The sequence below is a fragment of the Pinus tabuliformis genome, chromosome 8 (assembly GCF_031772625.1).
Source record: "Pinus tabuliformis cultivar Carrire ecotype Pingquan chromosome 8, CPIR1, whole genome shotgun sequence".
Classification (NCBI taxonomy): domain Eukaryota; kingdom Viridiplantae; phylum Streptophyta; class Pinopsida; order Pinales; family Pinaceae; genus Pinus; species Pinus tabuliformis.
In genome coordinates this window covers 1,299,895,443-1,299,915,861 of record NC_142294.1, presented here as the reverse complement: position 1 = coordinate 1,299,915,861, position 20,419 = coordinate 1,299,895,443, and the positions used below count along the sequence as shown (strand labels likewise).

At 47.7% G+C, this 20,419-nt stretch overlaps 1 protein-coding gene and 1 pseudogene across 1 annotated transcript; one reads left to right on the top strand and one right to left on the bottom strand.

Moving 5' to 3' along the window:
* Positions 1-326: 326 nt before the first annotated feature.
* Positions 327-971, bottom strand: LOC149240222 (DNA-directed RNA polymerase II subunit RPB7 pseudogene; annotated as a pseudogene).
* A 12,239-nt stretch (positions 972-13,210) lies between these two features.
* Positions 13,211-14,464, top strand: LOC149240221 (uncharacterized). The gene is made up of 2 exons (XM_089367275.1): positions 13,211-13,999; positions 14,082-14,464. Exons 1-2 carry the CDS (start codon positions 13,219-13,221, stop codon positions 14,360-14,362), a joined length of 1,062 nt encoding a protein of 353 aa, XP_089223401.1. The 5' UTR covers positions 13,211-13,218; the 3' UTR covers positions 14,363-14,464.
* The last annotated feature ends 5,955 nt before the right edge of the window (positions 14,465-20,419 follow it).

Here is a 20,419-nt window from a genome sequence, read left to right as displayed (position 1 = left end):
TATATTAAGAGGCACCTCAACTCTAGAGTGGACACATTAACAAACAAATGAGAATATTTATTAAAAGATATATTATATTATATTATATGATGTTAAAATAATTAAAGATTTTTCTTATTCAGTTTTAAATACTTAACCAATTATAAGAATCTTAAAAAAAAATCCTTAGTTAAAATTCTATATAACTCAAGATTTTAAAAAATTTAATACCTTGTAACGCATTTAAGAATTTCAGAAATTTGAGGGCTGTGCAGGAGATTTCAGCATCTCTGCATCATTGTGCTTGGTTTTTCTATCAGTAATTGATCAGCACACAGTGTAATCACCTACATAACACCATCCATTTCATCAATAGGTCCCAGGTGGTCACCAACCATTGTTCCAATAGCAGTAAGCTGGGTGTCCTTTATGATAGCTGTTATGATCCGCAGGCGCACGGAGGAGCCCATCTGTATGACAAGTTGCCCTCCTGTATCGGTGTACATGGGGCGTTCCCGTTGGTCAAAGTGGAAATATCGGGGCATATTGTGATCAGAGGACACAAAAATTGTGAGAGGCCCCGCCACTGCAAAGAAACCCATCCTGCTCACGTGGCTCACAGCCGCCTCCAACACTTCCCCCTCGAACGCCTTGTACACCAGACACCGATACGCCACCGGAAACACAGCGGCTCCCTCTCTATTTGGCGGAAGGTCCCCCAAAATCCCCATTTTGTCAACAGCAGTTACAGCTACCACAACTCCACCAGTAATTCCGCAGCCACCGTAGTGGCTGCTTTTTCCTTCCACGTCCAGCAGAAGCTGCTCGACGATCCTCGACTTCACCTGATTCCCCAAGTACCGAGCCGGTACCCGCACTTCTCGCTTCGCTCTCACCTCCAGAAACATTTTTACCGTTAACGTGTATGGATTTTGAAATTCCTCCCACACAAATTCACTGTGAATGTGAAGGCGAATGGAAACCTCCGCCATTCCACCACAACTTCCTCTACCAATATATATTTAGAGGCATAGAGATTGCAATCGACGCTCATGACCGTGCACGGCCGTTGATTCGATTCGGTATCTCTACCTCGATTGTTAATAAATGTTTTAATTGCTCTATCTTTAACAGTGATTAGACTAGTTATTTGTTATTATATTGGTTTTTTTAATCTATTAGTTTATTCAAATTAGTATTGAAGATAATTATTTTTTATTATTATTGGTTAACTTAAGTTGACTCATTATTATTTTTTAACAAAAATTATTCCACTTAGAATGATTAATTGGTTGGCAAATTTTCACTTGTGCCAAATGCCTCTAAGTCTTAGACCCATAACTTATTTCCTTAAGTCTTATTTAAAATGACCAACCTACCTAAGGTTAGCTGAGGTAGCTGGTTGGTAAAGTCGGACTCGTAAAGACGGTCTTGTGTTCAAACTTGAGCGAGGGTGTTGACTAGTCGCGGGTGTTACCCGTTTCTTTGGCCAAGCTTGCTCACCTTTTATACAATGATGTGTGGTGTGGCCGCGGCCAAGCTTGCTCACCTTTTATACAATGATGTGTGGTGTGGCTGCTCAGTTCGCTGGGTGAAACCCGAGGTTAGGGGTCAAATCACATTGAGTATATTATCTTGCTATGGAGGTCAAGGGTCAAATCACATTGAGTATATTATCCTGCTATGGTGTGCCGCTGAGTTCGTTGGGTGAAACCCACGAGGTCAGGGGTCAAATCATATTGAGTATATTATCCTGCTATGGTGTGCCGCTGAGTTCGCTGGGTGAAACTCACGAGGTCAGATGTCACGCCCCTACACCTGCGGTAGTCTTCCAACCGCTTGTAGCAAGGTGCGGCACCACCGAACGCGTTCTTTTCACTAATACTAACATTCGTGGACTACGCCTACTTTCACATTAACATACTTAGCTTGTGTTTCGCAACTAAGTAAAAGCAATTATCCTTTATACTTAATGAAGCCCATACTCATTCATTATCATCATGCAATTATACCGAGAACAGTAACAATTGCAAACAAGTATAAAGGGGAGGGGCAACTCCCCATAATGTGAGTCTGCCCGCCAATTTTATTAAGAATATCAGATTACAATACAAGCGTATCTTGGCCGAACCAAGTCTCACACTTAACCGAATATTACAACAGAAAGGCAATCCTGCCTTTACAACATCTTGTGCATCTCTTGCACAAAGGACGGTGCTCACCCGAGCCACCAAGAATCCTTGCCAAGTCTTACACCAAGATCACACCTTAGAATCCACCCCGAGCACACTTGCCCAACCTTCGACCTGATACAAGACTTCTCCAATCGTACAGTGTTCCTTAAGGTAATGCGCATGAGATATGCGCAAGTCCTCCTCTTAACTGGGCACTTCCTTTCTTGCCTTATGCGAAGATCTCAAGAGTGAATGCATTGGATGCTTATGAGCTCTCAACATATGCCATATATATGCATACTACATAGTTTTATGTGTGGTCCCATATGTGGGTGGTAGCCCTTTGGCCGACCCCCAAACTGGCATTCACACACCCTTTACAACCTTTATTCAAGTCGGCCTTACCACCGTAAGCCAACCTCCACGCACAGGTATAAACCTTGCACTTCATTTCACCATGCTTAACTTTCGTCGCATGGTCATTCAGCATTTCATCACTTCTCCATTCAGAGTGCGCCCGTCGTGCGCCCGCACGCGCGCCCGCGCGCCCTCGTGCACGACTCGCCGGCGCCCGTCGCACCACAGCTCGAAGGCCTTACATCCTCCTCCACCTGAAATCGTTGTCCTCCTCGACAACATACCATCCCGGTAGCCATCCACCAAGATCATCGTCATCCATGATGTCGATCCCTCCACACAAAGCAAACATCCTTGCAACATATGTAGAGCCTCATCTCCATCATGCTTCGACTTAGTGACCAATTTCCACCAAGTTCACCATACCAAGGTATGCACCTCAACGGTATGCTCTTCATCAGATGTCATCTCGATTCATGATTACTGACCTCCTGTCTTCATCAAGTGTCCTCATGTGAACAGCTGCCATGATACTCCAACATAATGCCAACACATCCCTGCCCACTGCATGCCCTCATGTCTTGAACTAGTCGGATGGCCAGTCCAACTGCCACGCTCAAATCATGAGAGTGAACATCCTCATGCCACCATCAGTCGTTTCTCGAACATCTGCCACATCCTTGACTCCTCAAGAATCCATCTCCATAATCCATGCCCAGGTCCATGGAACTCCATCCACCTCATCTGCAACATGCTGTCCATGATGTTTGGTGTCAATGTGCTACATGAAATCAGCCACATCTATCCCAACATCATCATGTGTGAAAAATAGTTGAGTCTCGGCTCAACCCATGCCCAAGTGCAGCCACCAAGGCATCATCATCATCGTTGTAACTCCATCACCTCAAAGTGTCTCATATCGATCTTCTACATCAAGTCACTCTTCCAAGCCATGCCCATACATGTACTTTGAAAGTATGCATCCCATACTGCATCAAAGTCCCCTGATCTCAGCTCCTCAATGCATCAAATCCTCTAAGTCCACCATGTATGAAGTCCCTAAAAGTCACAACAATCTCATGTCATCATGAGCTCCATGAGTCATTTCCAACCAACATCTCCATGTAGTAGGAATGCTCCATAATCTGCTCACAACTCTATCCAAGTCCATGGCCTTGTTGTACAAGAGTGCACAACCTCTCCATAGGCTCATAAGTAATAAGTCTCCATGTCACACTAGAAAATCCATTTGCACAACATTCTTGCCTTGGCACTCCTATTGGATGTCCATGACACCTCTACAAGTGCTCCCACATAATGTCCCTGCATAAGACTGCCATGCTCCATGCCTCCAACCTGATGTCCATGACTAAATTGCCCATGTAGTCCAACCAAGTAGACCCATCACAACAATCGGTCATCCTCATCCAAGCTGCAATCTTCGGTCTAGTGAACTCGGTCACCCAACCATATCATCATCATGTCATGAGTCCCTTCCATCATAGCTCCTCCACCAAAGTGTCTGTTACACAGTAATTTGTCACTGTCTCCCTGTCAGTCACCCTACTGTGTCAGGAATTCACAATAATCAAGTTCATGCCTTCTGAACTGGCCCAAAACCCACTTTTCCAAAGTTTTCCTCATCAACGCGTCTGTTTCTAAAATATCCGCGCTGACTGGCGGCTCGTAGTGTATTCAGTGCGCTGCCAGCGCGGAAGCACATCACTTTTCCGCGCTGGTCGCATTTTATGAGCCAGCGCGCCTCTCCTTTGTATCGGGTCGCGCTGACATGACTTTCCCAGTTATTGAGGCGCGACGTCAGCGCGTCAGTTACCTCATAATCCGCGTTGATCCTGTTTGGGCGAATTTGTTCCAACAACCAGCCTTCCAGATAACTCCAGGTTTGGTTGTTGGCTTTGTGAGTATCGACTCCCTTCTATGGCATGTCTGTTCGACCCTTTGTAACCATTTCCCTCAAGGATAAGCTCATCCTTCCACCCTTTTAGGAGGCTCCTTCTCCTATATAAACTTCCACCATTACCATGAGCAGCTAGTTTGGAATAGCTTGGATTGTGTAGAGCTTATAGTGCTCAGATTGCTGCTACTATAGGTATTTGGTGTGCTAAGTGTGGAAGTGATTGATAGCTTAGGGAAGGTTTTTTTGTGTTGCTTGTGTGAGAGAGAGTTTCTTGTCTTGGGAGAATCATTTCCAAAGGTGAATGCTTGAGACGCTTGCTGACTGGCCCCTCCTGAGAAGGATACCGACGTCAGAACATTTGGTTGTACTCTTCTCTGTCTTGATTAATAATAGATGACTGCTATTATTGTTCCATTCTCATTTGTCTATGCAATGGTTAAATGTGAATTACATCTTTTCTGACTGATGTATGGTTGCTTTTACTAGATTTCACGCTTGCGTTTGTTTCCTCTTCGTGTGTACAGGTATCTATTCGCGGGGATCGCGGAGGATTGTGACCAGCCAAAGCGAAGGAGCGAAGGCAGCATCTCTTCATCAAGCGACAGCGCTGGAATCCAAGTAGGTGCTCTTTACCTCTTGTTTAATTGTAATTAGGAGCATGCATAGCAGCATTGTTTGATTGTTGCTAGACCCTTGCTGGGCTAGTAGGGATCGCCTCTATCCGTAGAGGGGATTTACCTCTCCAACAATTTGGCGACTCCACTGGGGATCAGCCTTTTTTGTCTCTTGAGTCCACTTTTGTGTTTGAATTTGATTGCTCTCTCTTTTCGAGATTCTGGGATTGTTTCTCTGCTTATAAACTTTCTGGGTGCATCTGGGAAGTGTCCTAATCATTAGAAGGTTCTTACCTTTGGTTTGGGAAGTTTTTGCTTTGGCTTTACTCACTTTTCACCCTCAGCGCGCTTTAGTTCAAAACAGACGCGCTGACGTCGCGCCCCTTCTTCTTTGTTTTCCCTGTCATCGCGCCTGTACACCTAATACCCGCGCTGACCTCGTTTTTGAGCCAGCGCGCTTTTCCCGTGTGTTTCCGCGCTGACGTCGCAAAGTTGCTACGGGACCCCTCCTGTCAGCGCCGAGTTGCTGAAGGCCACCCGCGCTGATCCTGTAAAACTTGATCTCCAGATTAGCCTCCTGAACTTGTTGCTTTAGCTTTCCCCTCTTCTCTCCACTTGATTTGTGACTTGTTTTTTCATTATCTGAACTCTGAGCTGCTTGCTTGCGAAGTCTTGTTCCGCAGGGTTTAGTTTTGCTCATTTTTTGGTTTTGCAAATACCTTCCTCTTTGCTTTCGCTGCTTGGTTTGTATTTCCGCCATCACTTTTACAGCTGCTGGATTGTGTTGATTCGTTGAATCTCTATTTGACTGGTTGGGACTCTTACCCTCCGGGTGTTTGCTTTTCTCCGTTGATTTCGCACTCTAGCCCTAGGGCATCTAGTGGTCCTGTGTGTGTCAAGCCTTCCGTAGGGATCTTGTTTGCTTGTTTGACCGGCCAACTTCAGATTTGTTGTTGCACTTGTTCAGTGATTGTTGAAGTGTTTTGGGTTGTGTTTCCGAGTGGTTTTCGCTTCCTCCTTGCTTGCAATCCTTGCTTGTCTTGCCGAGCTTAGATCACATAGCTCGCGCGGAACTTAGTTTTCCTTTTGATTTGGGAACCTTTGTTGGATGTTTTGGGAACTTTGTGTGCTTTCATTAAGTGATTTGCTTGGTGTTCCGGTTCCTCCAAATTCATTTAGATGCTTTGTGCCATTGAAAGAAAATCAAACTAGTAGCCTTGCTTTTGAGAATTGAAAAGGAAAAGAACATTTCATTGATTTGCATTTTCAAAAGAAAAAGTTTCCTTTCCTTGCTTTTAGCTGCATTAGGTTGTTTGATTGCTTGTATCCGTTCTGTTTGATCGAAATCTCTTTACCCTTTCATAGCTAGAATTCATCGAACAAAATGGTTTTCTTTGGCATGTAGTTTGCATCTAGGTAATTGTGAGAGAACATACGATAGGACCTGAAATCGAAACTTAATCTCAAGATCAACTATAAAATGAACCGAATGAATCTAAAAACGCATTGGAACTAAACGCAAACATCTAGAGGTCTAGGTTAGAGACGTGTTCCGGTGTCTTTAAACATAGTCACTGTTGTTTCACATTAGGTTGGGTGATTCCTCCTTCTGTGACTCGATAGTGGTCTAACACGGACTGCGCTCCCACGTACCGTCGCGTATATAGGGAGACCCCACTAGGCTTTTATCCTTTATCCATAGGAAGCTGAGTCTGCCGCCTTGTGAACCGTAACGCACCGAACACAGCATTCGGGAAGATTGATTGCAGTACGGAAAGTCCTTGGCTCTCATACGATTGCTGAGGTGTATAAGCAGTTTTACGGGTTGCTTGGTAAACCTTATACCTAGAGTCTCCAGAGCAGTCACTTTTGATCCTTTTCGGACTCCCTAAATGAAAAGGTGCCTGTGAGCGTCTTGTCACTTCGTGCTCATTAAATATTTGAAGGAGACTGGAGTCATCTTTTCGTCCTTTTCTCGACTCTTGAAACATGAAAAGGTCAAGTTTGGTTCTTGTGTCTTAAAAAATTAATCCGGCCACGATAACATCACCTGATTAGATCTTGTGTGCGTTAGTTTTGAGTAGGGTCTTGATCGTTAGTTTGCTTTAGGTTTTCTAAGGGGTCTGGTCATCCTGGCTGACCCGTCAACTCCCGGTCCAAGTGATCAAGGTTCTCCATATTCTGTTGCTCCAGAGGTACCAGTCATAAGCGGTACTCTTCTCATTGTTCCGAGTATCCAGCCTATCAACGTACGTGCCCCAGGCGACAAAGATTACATAGAAGATTGGAATCCTATCTGGGAGCCTGATTATACCCCTCGTACCCCTCGTACTCCTCTCGGTATGTCGTCTCCAATGTCTACTTCCCCCATGGATGAGACAGCTTCCAACACGGGTGAGACACCCGTGGTGACGGACATTGAGACTCCGATCCCGGCTTCCTCCCCACTCCCTCCACGATATCAGTCGATGAGGGATAGGATAGCCGCTAGAACTACTTCTACGACTATATGGGATCCTAGTCTTATTGCCACCACCGGGTCCTTTGTTTCGCGACCTCTTAGTACACCTCTTACTTTCGGGCTTGACACGCCTGTTACCTCAGTTCCCACCAATCCAACCGTTTGTGTAGCACGCTCGACTCCGGTCATTAGTGCTGTACCAGCATCCTCATCTGTTAACCCTGAAGCTGGGCCCTTTCCTTGTGGCATTCCAGGAGCAGGGCCATACGATGCCCACGGGCAGCCTATTTTGGACCCAGATTACGATGGTCCACTCTTTTATTATGATGCGAACGGCGAGTACCTCGAGAACATTTCGGTCCTTCCTCATCGTCCTTTCGAAGAGAACCAAGAACCGTTGGACGTCACGTATGATCCCGTTTCTCATGTTTTCATTGGGCGCCGGAATCCTCTCGAACAGCCCCAAGGACCACCCAACCAAGGTCAGCCGCCTTATGTGCAAACCCCTCAGGGGCAACCACTTTATGGCCCGCCTTACCCAGGACAATCTGGGGGCCCACAAGGACAACCCTACCAGGGACAACCCTCGGCCGTTGGAGGTTCGTCGTATCAAGGTCAACCTACTGGATATCCAGGGCAACCTGGTACCCAGCAAGGTTACCCAACTGGACAACCAGGGCAGCCTTACATTCAACAAGGCCAACCCGGTTTCCAGCAAGGGTACCCATCTGGACAAACTGGGTCAGTTTATAATCCTCAAAATCAACTAGCAATCCAGTAAGGATATCCTCTTGGGCAGGGGGGGCAACCCTACTTACAGCAGGGCCAACCTACTGTCCAGTCTGGTCATCTTTCTGGGCAGGGTGGGCAACCCTATGTTCAGCAGGGTCAACCCACTGCTCAATCCATGAATCCTTCCAGGCAAGGGGGGCAGCCTGCTACACAGCAAGGCCAACCCACTGCTCAGCCTATGCACCAAGGAGGGCAGCCCGCTATACAACAAGCCCAGCCCTCTGCTCAGTCTGTTCACCCTGGGGGGCAAATGGGCCAACCTTCTATGCAGCAAGGTCGACCCGCTGTCCGCCCTAATCGCCCATCTGGACAAGCTGGCCAACCTCAACGTCAACCAGCTATCCAGCCGGCTCAGTCATCCGTTCCGCAAGGACAACCCTTGGTGGCACATGGACAACCTGGTACCCAGCAAGTCTACCCTACTGGCCAACCAGGTCCATCTCAAATCCAACCAAGTCAACCTTCGGGATAGGTGGTTCAACCCCAGCCGGGTCAAGGACATTACCCTGGGCCTCAAACTCAAACGGGTTATCAACCTTCTTACCAAATGTAGCCTGCCTATCAGGCTCCGTATGGGGCCCAACAACCATATGGCTACCAGCAACCCCAGGGGCAAAATCAGTTTGCTCCTTATCAAAATTATCAGCAACCACAGGTCACTCCTTACCAAAATTATCAATATGGTGCACCTGCGGGGCAAGCTGCTAATACATGGGGAGCTGGGGGGCAGACACAGGGACAGCCGTCCGCATATGGCCAGAATCTGTACGGACAGAACCCCTACGGACAAACTCCCTATGCGCCAGGCCCTTTTGGGCCAGGTCCATCGGGACAAAGTTCTTACGCGCCAGGCCCTTTTGGGCCAGGTCCGTCCGGACAAAGTTCGTGGGGGCAACCACCATTTGGGTGGAACCCTAATGTCGCCTCGAATCCGCAGCCACAAATGTCCTTTAACCCGCAGCTACCATTCTTAGCAACGTTGGAACTGCCTGATGTGTCCAAATTAACAAACGATCCTATTTTGCATAATCCATATTGGCCACCGGTTCCAACCAAAATACCAGGTGACTGTCCAAAGTTTGATGGCAAAGCCGGTGAAGACCCTCAGGCCCATGTAATGACTTATCACCTTTGGTGTTCATCAAACTCATGGCTTGATGATTCTATCCGACTTCGCCTCTTTCAGAGGACTCTCACTGGTTCAGCTGCTAAGTGGTACATCGAACTCAATCGCGGCATGTTTCAAGATTTCAACTCGTTGGCTATGGCATTTTTGACTCATTTTCAGTTACCCATTCGGTACGAGACTGGGACTCATCTTCTCACGTCTCTCAAACAGGATACGGCAACACACATCTCTGATCATATACATGAATGGAGGAGACGTCGTCGCTTGATTAAATTCTGGATTCCTGATCAACTCCTAACCGACTGGTTCACGACTTCCTTTGTCCCTAAGATCGCAAAAGACATCGCAATGGGAGTGTTGGAGAGGTAAATCCCCTCTACGGATAGAGGCGATCCCTACTAGCCCAATAGGGGTCTAGCAACAATCACACAATGCTGCCACGCATGTTCCTAGTTACAATTAAACAAGAAGTAAAGAGCACCTACTTGGATTCCTGCGCTGTCGTTGGACGAAGAGATGTCTCCTTCGCTCCTTCGCTTCGGCTGGTCACAGTCCTCCGCGATCCCCGCGAACGGACACCTGCACACACGAAGAGAAGGCAAACGCAAGCGTGAAATCTAGTAAAAGTAACTATATGCCAGTCAGAAAAGACATAATTCACATTTATCCATTGCATAAACAAACGAGAATGGAACAATAATAGCAGTCATCTATTATTAATCAGAATAGAGAAGAGTACAACCAAATGTTCTGACGTCGATAAACTTCTCAGGAGGGATCAGTCAGCATGTATCTCAAGCATTCACCTTTGAGGATGGTTCTCCCAAGACAAACAACTCTCTCTCTCTCACACAAATGTCACAAACAAACTTCCCCAAGCAATGAATCACTTCCACTCCTAACACACCAAACCTATAGCAGCAATCTGAGCACTACAAGCTCTGTACAATCCAAGCTAAGTCTAGCTAGTTCCCACTAGTTTCTAACTAGCTGCTCATGGTAATGGTGGAAGTTTATATAGGAGAAGGAGTCTCCTAAAAAGGTGGAAGGATGAGCTTATCTTCAAGGGGAGTAGTTGCAAAGGGTCGAACAGACATGCCATAGAAGGGAGTCGATATTCACAAAGCTAACAACCAAGCCTGGAGAGATCTGGAAGGCTGGTTGTTTGAACAAATTCGCCCAAACTGGATCAGCGCGGATTATATGGAGACTGCCGCGCTGTCAGCACATAACAATAACTGAACAAGTCATGTCAGCGCGGAAGAACACGGGAAAGCCGCGCTGTGCGTCATCGCGGAAAAGTGATGTTCTTCCGCGATGGCAGCGCACGAAATACACTGTGAGGCGCTGGTCATCGCGGTTATTTTAGGAACAGACGCGCTGATGCACAAAACTTTGGAAAAATGGGTTTTTAAGCCAGTTCAGGGATCAAACACTTAGTGATTGTGACTTCTGGACACAGCAGGGTGACTGACAGGAAGGCAGTGATAAATTACTGTGTAACAGATGCCCCCTAAAGCATGAAGACCGAGAGAGTGGGAGGGGTGAAATGCTTTACAACACACGCCGAACTGGAATACCGCCAGGAAGTACCGAAAAATCTTTGACAATCATATACATGCAGTCTAGGCATGGGCGCAGCCATCCAAAAGACATGCGAGACTGGTCTATGGTATGGACGCAGCCACCCAGCTAAAGAGACCATAATAATGACAAGGTATGGTCGCAGCCATCCATGAAGACTCAGGTATGGGCGCAGCCATCCATCAATGAGTCATGTAATGATTATCCACAAAATCGCAACCTGGACCACAGTGAGCAAGGATCCAGGGTCTTGCGCTCCATCTCGACCCGAACAGAGTACAAGTCCACACATGTGAATACAGGGGTTGGAGTCGAACATGCATGAACATCGTCTGATTACCGGCCAATGATGAGAACCGTTAACAGACGCGAGAGGTACCACCAATAATGACAATGGCCCTCAAGGTACTATAGGTACAATCCGTGGCGTGTGAATCAATGAGCTGGTGTCGAACACCCACGGAATCATTCGATCGTAGGTCAATGATGTAAACCTTGCGTCGAACACGAGGAACCTGCCATTGAGGCATGCAGGCTCCAAGGCACCTGGAAGGAGTCTCTAAGTCACTTTCTCGGATAATGAGTTGAAGTCGACGAGAAGTGGCCTTGATCGAAGGTGGGCCATGATGATTCCCACATCATCGACATGAGACAGAGGTATAATAATTTGTGATGAGATAGCGAACGAGGTTGCATTGTGGCAGAGGACAACTTCTCTTGAACATATAACGGCACTGTAACGGATTTGGCAGTACTTGACATCAAATGAGCAGCGGATAGGATGATGACGGCAATGAACAGATGAGAGGTCAAATAGGATATCCCAAACCCATGGAGGCTAGTGAAAACGAGATGAGATGACCCCACCCAGACACGAAACAGCGGAGTGCCATGTTCAAGAGTGACGTACTGCCGAGACGACTGTAATCAAAGTTCCATTTTCCCCACCTTTGCAGGCAGGTACCCCGATTATTTTTGGATGACAAGCTTGACGGGGGTAACATATGCTTGATGTGTGTCATGTTGACAATATCCGATGTCATTGAGTGTTTAACGAGCCTGACAAAGGAAAAACTCGGCTTCTTTTCTTGTTTCGAGAGTCTGAAAAGAATGCGGAAAAGGAGACTCCAGGGGGGTCCTTTTTCGTACAGTTGTGTCTCTCGAGCCCGAAAAAGTATAAAACTGTGCTCGAAAGAACCGCCCGGTCATTACAACCGAGGAGTACTTTTCATGAATAGTGTCTCCGACCGGAAAAAGTAAAAAAGTGGTCGAAGACACGTCGTTTTAGAGCCAATATCGAGTGCGAAACGACAAACACCCGGCGATCTTTTTGGTTTAACGGTCGGAAAAAGAGCTTAAAAACGACCGCCTTTCGTTCCCTTTAACGAGCTGAAAGGGAGCTCGGCCATCTTCTCTTGTTTAACGTCGGAAAAGAGCTTAGAGACGACACTTTGGGAATCACATGAATTGTGGACTGTCATGACCAAGCTGCGATACCTGTACCTGCACAAGGGCACTACCCGCATAAATCCATTCGATATACGTAAAAAAACATATTGAAACATGCTTGAAAACAGAACCAAGGCTAGTTTTATGGCTAAAAATGGTAAAAACCCAAAAAATATGGTAATTTAGGAGTTTTTACTATAAATAGGGGGGGGTAATAAGTCATTTTTACCATTTTACTATTTGGAGTGCGAAGAACGTGGAGAAGCCAAAAAGTTGACGGAGCGATTCCCAGCCCATCCGGAGACCATTTTCAGATCTGCTTCTTCCAGGTAGGTTCTCATTCCTTTGCCCTGCATTCTGGTTCATTTTAGGAGTTTTTTAACGGTTGAATGGGCCCAATTGGGCATTTTTTATTTGCATGGGTGCGCCCTCGGTCAGCGCGGAAATTGCCCACGGGGTCGCGCTGACCGAAAAATAGCCAATGTAACCAACTTCGGGTCAGCGCGGAAAAGGCGTGTTCTTCCGCGCTGACCTCGCATTTTTTACACAGAGCCGCCATTGTCATCGCGGCTGTCCCTAAAACAGCCGCGATGGCGCGGAAAAGTTTTGTTTTTTTAATAAATGAACGTAAATTTCTCCATGAAAACAATTCTGATTGGTTTTTATTGTTCATGCAGGACATCATGGCCTTTCAATGGCAAGAGAGAGTTCACGATGTAGAGGATGTGGCTGCTTGGGGAGACGTGAATTGCTGCAACGCCATGCGGGCGTGCGGATTCATGAAATTCTTCCTTACGCCGCGTCTGAGGGCCCAACATGATCTGCTGGAGCTGCTGATCAGGGCATGGAACCCGGTGGACCAAAAATTCACCATCCGTGGTCACGACATTGAGTTTGACCACATGGATATCTTTTTCTTGACTGGGTTGTCGCGCCGAGGTGCGAGGCCCATCTTGGAGGGGCAGCGACCTAGCGGCGGTACTCTGGATGACCTGATGGCTGAGGTTTGCCCGGGGGCGGTGAAAACGCGGAGTGGGAAGTGCTCGATCCCCACAGTGAGAGACATAGTGCTGCGCACCATCCTGTTCATGGTGACCCGGGCGGTAGGTAGCATGGCGAATCACGAGGCGTCCAAGACCCATCTCCTACTAGCTCTCGAGTGCCTCGAGCCTACCGTGTTTGATTGGTGCACGGCAGTGGCCAACAACATGAAGAGGCAATTGAGCAACTGCCGTCGTGGGGAGACGAAGCAGTTCGGCTATGGATCGATCCTGGTCCCGCTCATTCTGGAGCGAGTACCAGCCATGCGACTGCAGTCTATGGCTGTGGATGCCCCCAGAGATCCTCGAGAGACGAGGGCCTCACGATGGGCTCGGATTATGCCACGTGGGGGTGGCGGCCGACCACATAGCTGGGGGGCATTTTTCAGAGACTGGTTGGACCAGCAGGAGATCTTCGTACAGGATTGGCCATATGCGGGGATGGATTTCCGCAATGATCCTGACTTGGTGCTGCCTCCGGGTGAACAGTGGGATGATGCAGGTATGACACTTTTTGTCTTTTGAGTTTTGTATTGTTTTTAAATTTTTTATGTACATGTCCTAATAAATGTCTTGTCATGCAGATGTGGGGCCTACTAGACCGATTGGCCTGGCTGCCACGGCACGGAGAGAGGGCCCGGGAGCCGGAGCTTTGGCCTTAGCCCCTCCAGGGGCCAACACACCAGAGATTGTGGCTCGCAACCTTGAGGGGTTGCTGGAGGGGGTGCCGGACTTCCAGGGGGTCGAGGAGGTTCCTGTGGAGCATCAGATCCACACAGTGGGTGTGGAACCCAGAGTGCACCGCCTTCTGAGGCGGGTGGCACGAGCGGCTGTGTACTACAGAGAGCACCATCCAGCCGATTAGTCACCTAGGTTTTATTTCCACTGTTTATTTTGAGACATTATGACTCAGATGTATTGAGATTTTGGGACATGTACTTCTATTTTTGAGCGCCTCAGTGCGCCACACGATATATATATATATACATACCGATTTTTGGATGAGTCGTTGTTACATGTGATGATGTGTTATCTTGTGTTATGCGTTTGTTCAGTACAATTTGTGATCTTATGTATGAATTTGCACGACACTCGACTCATGGATTTTATATGTTTAATGCAAGCTTAAAAACACACGCGTGCAAACTATGCTTGAAATGATTTATTTACATATGCTTATGGTCTTACTATGCTGTTCTATCCTTCCTTGTATGATGTTTATCTGTTTCGCAAATGTCTATCTAATACACGATTTGCCAATGCATCAGTCAACGTATTTAATCGTCTCGGAATATGCTGATAAGTAATGTAATCGAAATTCCGTTCTAACAATCTTACACGTAGGTACAACCTTAATATGCGCTGGTCTCTGACGGAATATCGCCTGTTGAGTTGATGGACAACCAGCTGGGAGTCCAGGTTCACCACTAGCTCTCGGATGCCGAGGTCAACTGCTTCGGCAAGTAATTCTATTACAGCACTGTACTCGGCAACGTTGTTAGTGGTACGACCTAGGCATACACCCTGCAGGTTTATCAACTCCCCGTGAGGATCGTAGATCACCCACGCTGCCGAAGACAAATTACAAGTACTACGGCAGGCACCATCAGCGAAACCAACATAAGGAGTACGAGACATCTGCGCAGGAAAGAGAAAGCATAATAAGGGGCAAAAACACGCCTTCACACCAAAGCAAAAGAAACTCATGCAGTAAAAACTCAAAAACACACGTATATACAAAGTGATTGTGAGCAGCTATGCATAGTACTTCTTCAGATACAGCCCATTTCGGGGCTTGTCAAGAGGATTTCCTTCATAATCAATCAACTCATATGCGCCCTTTTGTAAAACACGTTTCACGATGTAGGGACCTAACCACATGGATTCGAGTTTTCCTGCCCCCAGCTTATCCTTAGCTTGATCGTAGAGCAGTACTAAATCTCCCTCAACAAAGGAACGAGGATGAATATTCTGATCGAAGTGAGCTTTGACTCTCTTCTTCTGCGCTTCAATAGCCAGAGAGGCCAAACGACGAGTCTCGTCTAACCGTTCTAGGTAAAGAAGCCGTTCCTCCACCGGAGTGGTGTTGGGAAGCAACTCGACAGCTAATTTTAATGAAGGAATTTTACATTCGACGGGAAGGGTAGCCTCCAGTCCATAGACCAGTTGAAACGGGGTGAAACCGGTGGCATCCTTCACAGAAGTCCGGTAGGCCCACAAGGCTGGGAAAAGCATTAGATGCCAGTTTGACTTGTGTGTATTGACGGTGCGTTGAAGCATGGTGATCAAAACTTTGTTCACGGCTTCAACTTGACCGTTAGATTGAGGATAGTACGGTGACGAACTATCTTGACGCAAGCCTAACTGGCTCGTTAACTCTGTCATCATATGATTTCGGAAATGCTTTCCATGATCTGTAACAATAGCCTGAGGGACTCCGAAGCGAGTGATGATATGATTGAATAAAAACTGCGCCGCTGTGTGACCGTCTTCGTTTAATGTAGGCATTGCTTCGGCCCACTTGGTGAAATAATCCACGGCAACGATAATGTACCCATGCCCCCCGGCCGAACGAGGGTTACAGGACGTATAATCGATGCCCCATTTGGCAAATGGACCTACGGTTACGACAGGGTGCAGTGGTGCAACAGGTGCACGCATCTTCCGGTGGTAAACCTGGCATTCATGGCATGCGCGTACAGCAAGGATGCAATCCTTGAATATAGAAGGCCAGAAATAACCAGCGCGGAGGATCTTTTGAGCGGTAGCGTATCCGGACATATGGCCGCCACAAGCGCCGGAGTGGCAGTCATTCATGACTCGCTCAGCTTCCTCGAGAGTTAAGCATCGGCGAAGAATAGAATCGACGCCGAGGCGGTACAGGGTGTCGCCTAAAATGCGATACGGTTGAGTCTGATGACGTATCCGTCGTCGAGCTTCCTTTGATGTATTGGGACGAAACGAAGACGTTTGTAAATATACAATGATGTCCCCGTACCATGGGTCGAGAGTGCTGATGAGAAAGAGCATTTCATCCGGAATTTGCTCCTCTGAATGAGATGGTGCAGACTGAGATGGTAAGGAACAGAGCAGTTCAGCAAAGACCAGTGATTTCTTAGACTTGGCGGCAGTAAATTCCAAGTCGAACTCTTGGAGGATTACGATCCACTTCGAGTATTTGCCCCCCAGCAACTGACGTGACAAAATATAGGTCATGGGGTTGCAGTCAGAGATCACGGTCGTTGTGCGCAACAGGATGTAATGACGGAAACGTTGGACGGCACAGACAGCGGCCAATGCCAACTTTTCGACATATGCATAGCGAGTCTCCGTATCGAGGAGGTTGCGACTAAGATAGTATACAACGTGCTCCGAGCCATCGTCGTCGTCTTGCACTAAAACCATGCCGATGGTGGTATCGGCAGCGGCCAGATAAAGGGTGTAGTCACGGTGGTAATTTGGAGGTCTTAGGAGCGGAGCTGAGACCAGAAGGTCTTTAAGACGCTCAAAAGATTGCTGAGCGATAGCGTCCCAATGAAAGGGCGTGTCTCGCTTTAGTAATCGCGTGAAACCCTTGGCCACCTCGGCATAATTTGGGATGAATCGTCTGAGAAAATTGGCTTTTCCCTGCAAGCTTTGTAATTGCTGTAGAGTGGCAGGGGGAGGAAGATTCACAATGGCCTCGACTTTAAGGGGATCCAAGCGGATGCCCTCTCGGGAGACGATAAACCCGAGTAGTCGGCCAGATTCCACGCAGAAGACACACTTATGCGGATTGAGTCGAATACGGTAGTGTCGACAGCGAAGGAAGATTTCGCGTAAATGAGATGGATGGTCTTGACGTTTAGCTGAATGAGCGGGTAGGTCATCCAGGTAAGGTTGTACGATGTGTCGGATATCATGAAAAGCATACGACATCGCACGTTGGAAAGTGGCGCCGGCATTTTTGAGACCGAAAGGTAGCTTTTTGTAAGCGAAGGTGCCCCAAGGACAAATGAAAGCAGTCTTGTGCTGGTCTGCGGGGGCTATGTTGATCTGGTTGTAACCAGAGAAGCCGTCCATGAACGAATAAATTTCGCTTCCTGCGCAATCATCGATAAGCTGATCAATAAAAGGCGTAGGAAAGTTATCTTTTGGACAGGCGCGATTGATATCGCGATAGTCAACACAAACCCGAATAGTGCCCTGTTTTTTATTGACAGGAACTATATTAGATACCCATTCCGTGAGGGGAATGGCATAAATGAAACCAGCTCGAAAAAGCTTTTCAACTTCGGCCTTGATGGCTGCAGCCTTTCGAGGGTGCACTGGGCGTAAATGCTGACGAACAGGCTTAGCCCCAGGATAGGTAGGGATTTCGTGCTCCACGATACTGGGGTCAATGCCGGGCATTTCTTCGTAAGACCATGCGAAAACATCACGAAATTCACGAAATAGATCTTTGTAGATTTGAATTTCCTCAGGAGTACATGTGACTCCAATATGAATATTTTCGACAACCCCTGTTTTGACAGAGATGTCGATAGCCAAAGTCTGCGTAATGTTACCCATGTTCCCTTCCGAAGACACTTGATATAACTGGATAGGTGTTTGGAGAGGGATATGTGGGAGACATGAAGCAAACTTTCCGAGACACGTGGCCATTTCCGAATGAGGAGGGAGGAACGAAGAGCGATGGTGGTGATCTGACCAAGGGAGCTCTTCGGGAGACATAGTCTCGATAATAGCCTCGTCGGATGGGAATGATTCCTTCAGGGGGTCCGAAGTGGCCTTCTCTCCCAACCAAGGGAAGGTTTCAGGTGAATCGGGAACGCTGCCTGGAATAGCAGGTTCGGAGGTTGAAGCCGATGCAGCAACTATTTCGATGTAGTTGAGCTCGGCTGGGCTCAACGGCATCATCTCGCCCCAGGAGTCTTCTTGATTCACGGGAGGGAGAACCCATGGATCAGAATGCGTTGTGATCATGTTAACGGAGGCGAGATTTGGAGGTGGGAGGGGAAAGACTCCCATCAAGGAGGGATCTTTAAATAATCCGGCACCCACACTCTCGAGCGATTTGAAGGTATGCTCCACGAATGGTACATTCCCTTCAGAAGAGGAAGCAAAAAAGGACAGCTGGTCCACCGTGACGATTTTTCCTTGATGGGGAAAATGAACGACACGGAATAAGGAGGAAGCCACGGCTTGCATGGCATAAGTCCAGCTTCGTCCTAGAAGGAGGTTGTAAGTGAGATTAGCGTCAACGACTTCAACCTCGACTTCTACAGTTTTCCCTTCTAAAGAGATAGGTAAACGCGGGAGGATACCAAGTGGACGAGATTCTCTTCCATCGAACGCCTCTAGGGTGGTGGGAGACTGGCTCAGAGCAGGCGAACCAATAGCCTTCCAACAAGCAACCGACATGATGCAGGTTGAGGCTCCTTCATCAATGACAGTACGGTGAATCGTCTTGCCTTTGATGAGAACTTGTATAAGGAAGGCCACCTGATGAGGCAATCTCTGCGTGAAACCTTCGAGGTCAAAAGAAATTAGATCCGAATCTGCCGGGTCGATGCCACCAATTGCTGATAGCAGGGACTTCCTCTGGGAGGGGCAGCTCTGGAGGACTTCTAACGCGGACATAGCAGAGGGAGCCTGAGCTAAGTCCTCAACAATGCTATAATGCTGAGCGGCACGAGCATTGGGGTTATAAGATGACTTCCTGAGTACACCTTTGGGAGGGGGTCGGGGGATCGTCTCGGTGCTGGGCCGTTCAATGTGAAGAGGGCCAGAACTGGACGCGGGAGCGTTGGAGGGGACCTCCGGCTCCTTCCCGGCTGAAGATGGATAATCTTTCGTTCGAGTCGTAATATGGACGGGGATGGTTCCCGCCATGAATACTTGAGAACCGAACGAGGAAGAGGATTGAGAAGGGTCTGCCACCTGATGCGTCTGCTGGGATGGGAAAGGCTCTTTAAGCACGGCGGGGGACCCTGAAGCACCTTTTAAAAGCCGACTAACCTCGGACCGCCTGGGGCAGTCCTTGGTGTAGTGATCCTCCTCACAAATGAGGCAGGGATACTTAGGCTTCCGCTTGGCTCCTTCCTCGGCGGGAGGTTTAGGAGGATTCTGCTTAGGTTGTCCGGATTTTTCTTTGGCCTTTCCTTTCTTTTTGCCTTTCGAGGATTTGTCTGCCGCGGTGGACTGAACGGCATTTACCTCGGAGGTATTCCCAGGAATAGATGGGCTCTGAGAAGCATTCTCGTTAGAGGCGTTTTGTTTCTGCTTCCCAGAGTTTGCGGTTGATTTCTTACTTGATGAATTCACGGAGCCAATAACTCCATCAACAGACGGTTTCGGTGGAGCTTTGGTTTGTCCGTGCCTCGGGGCATCTGGCAAATAGTCATACAAAGTACCTGACTGAGAATATACTAAGTCGAGGTATTGAGCTCGCGCAATCGCTTGCTCTTCAGTTACACACGCCCCCATTGCAATATCTTTGGCAATTTTAGGGACAAAGGACGTGGTAAACCAGTCGGTCAGGAGTTGATCGGGAATCCAAAATTTAATCAAACGACGGCGCCTTCTCCATTCATGTATATGATCAGAGATGTGCGTTGCCGTATCCTGTTTCAGAGACGTGAGCAAATGGGTCCCAGTCTCGTACCGAATGGGTAACTGAAAATGAGTAAGAAAGGCCATAGCCAACGAGTTAAAGTCTGAAAACATACCGCGATTAAGTTCGATGTACCATTTTGCGGCTGAACCAGTGAGGGTCCTCTGGAAGAGGCGCAGTCGGATAGAATCATCAAGCCATGAGTTAGATGAACACCAAAGGTGATATGTCATTACGTGGGCTTGAGGATCCTCTCCGGCTTTGCCGTCGAACTTTGGACAGTCACCTGGTATTTTGGTCGGAACCGGTGGCCAATATGAGTTATGC

Excerpts from the sequence above, each read along its gene's own strand:
- LOC149240221 (XM_089367275.1), top strand. The coding sequence starts at position 13,219 with ATGCGGGCGTGCGGATTCATGAAATTCTTCCTTACGCCGCGTCTGAGG. Across the intron at positions 14,000-14,081 it reads TGAACAGTGGGATGATGCAG|ATGTGGGGCCTACTAGACCG; the intron begins GTATGACACTTT and ends CTTGTCATGCAG.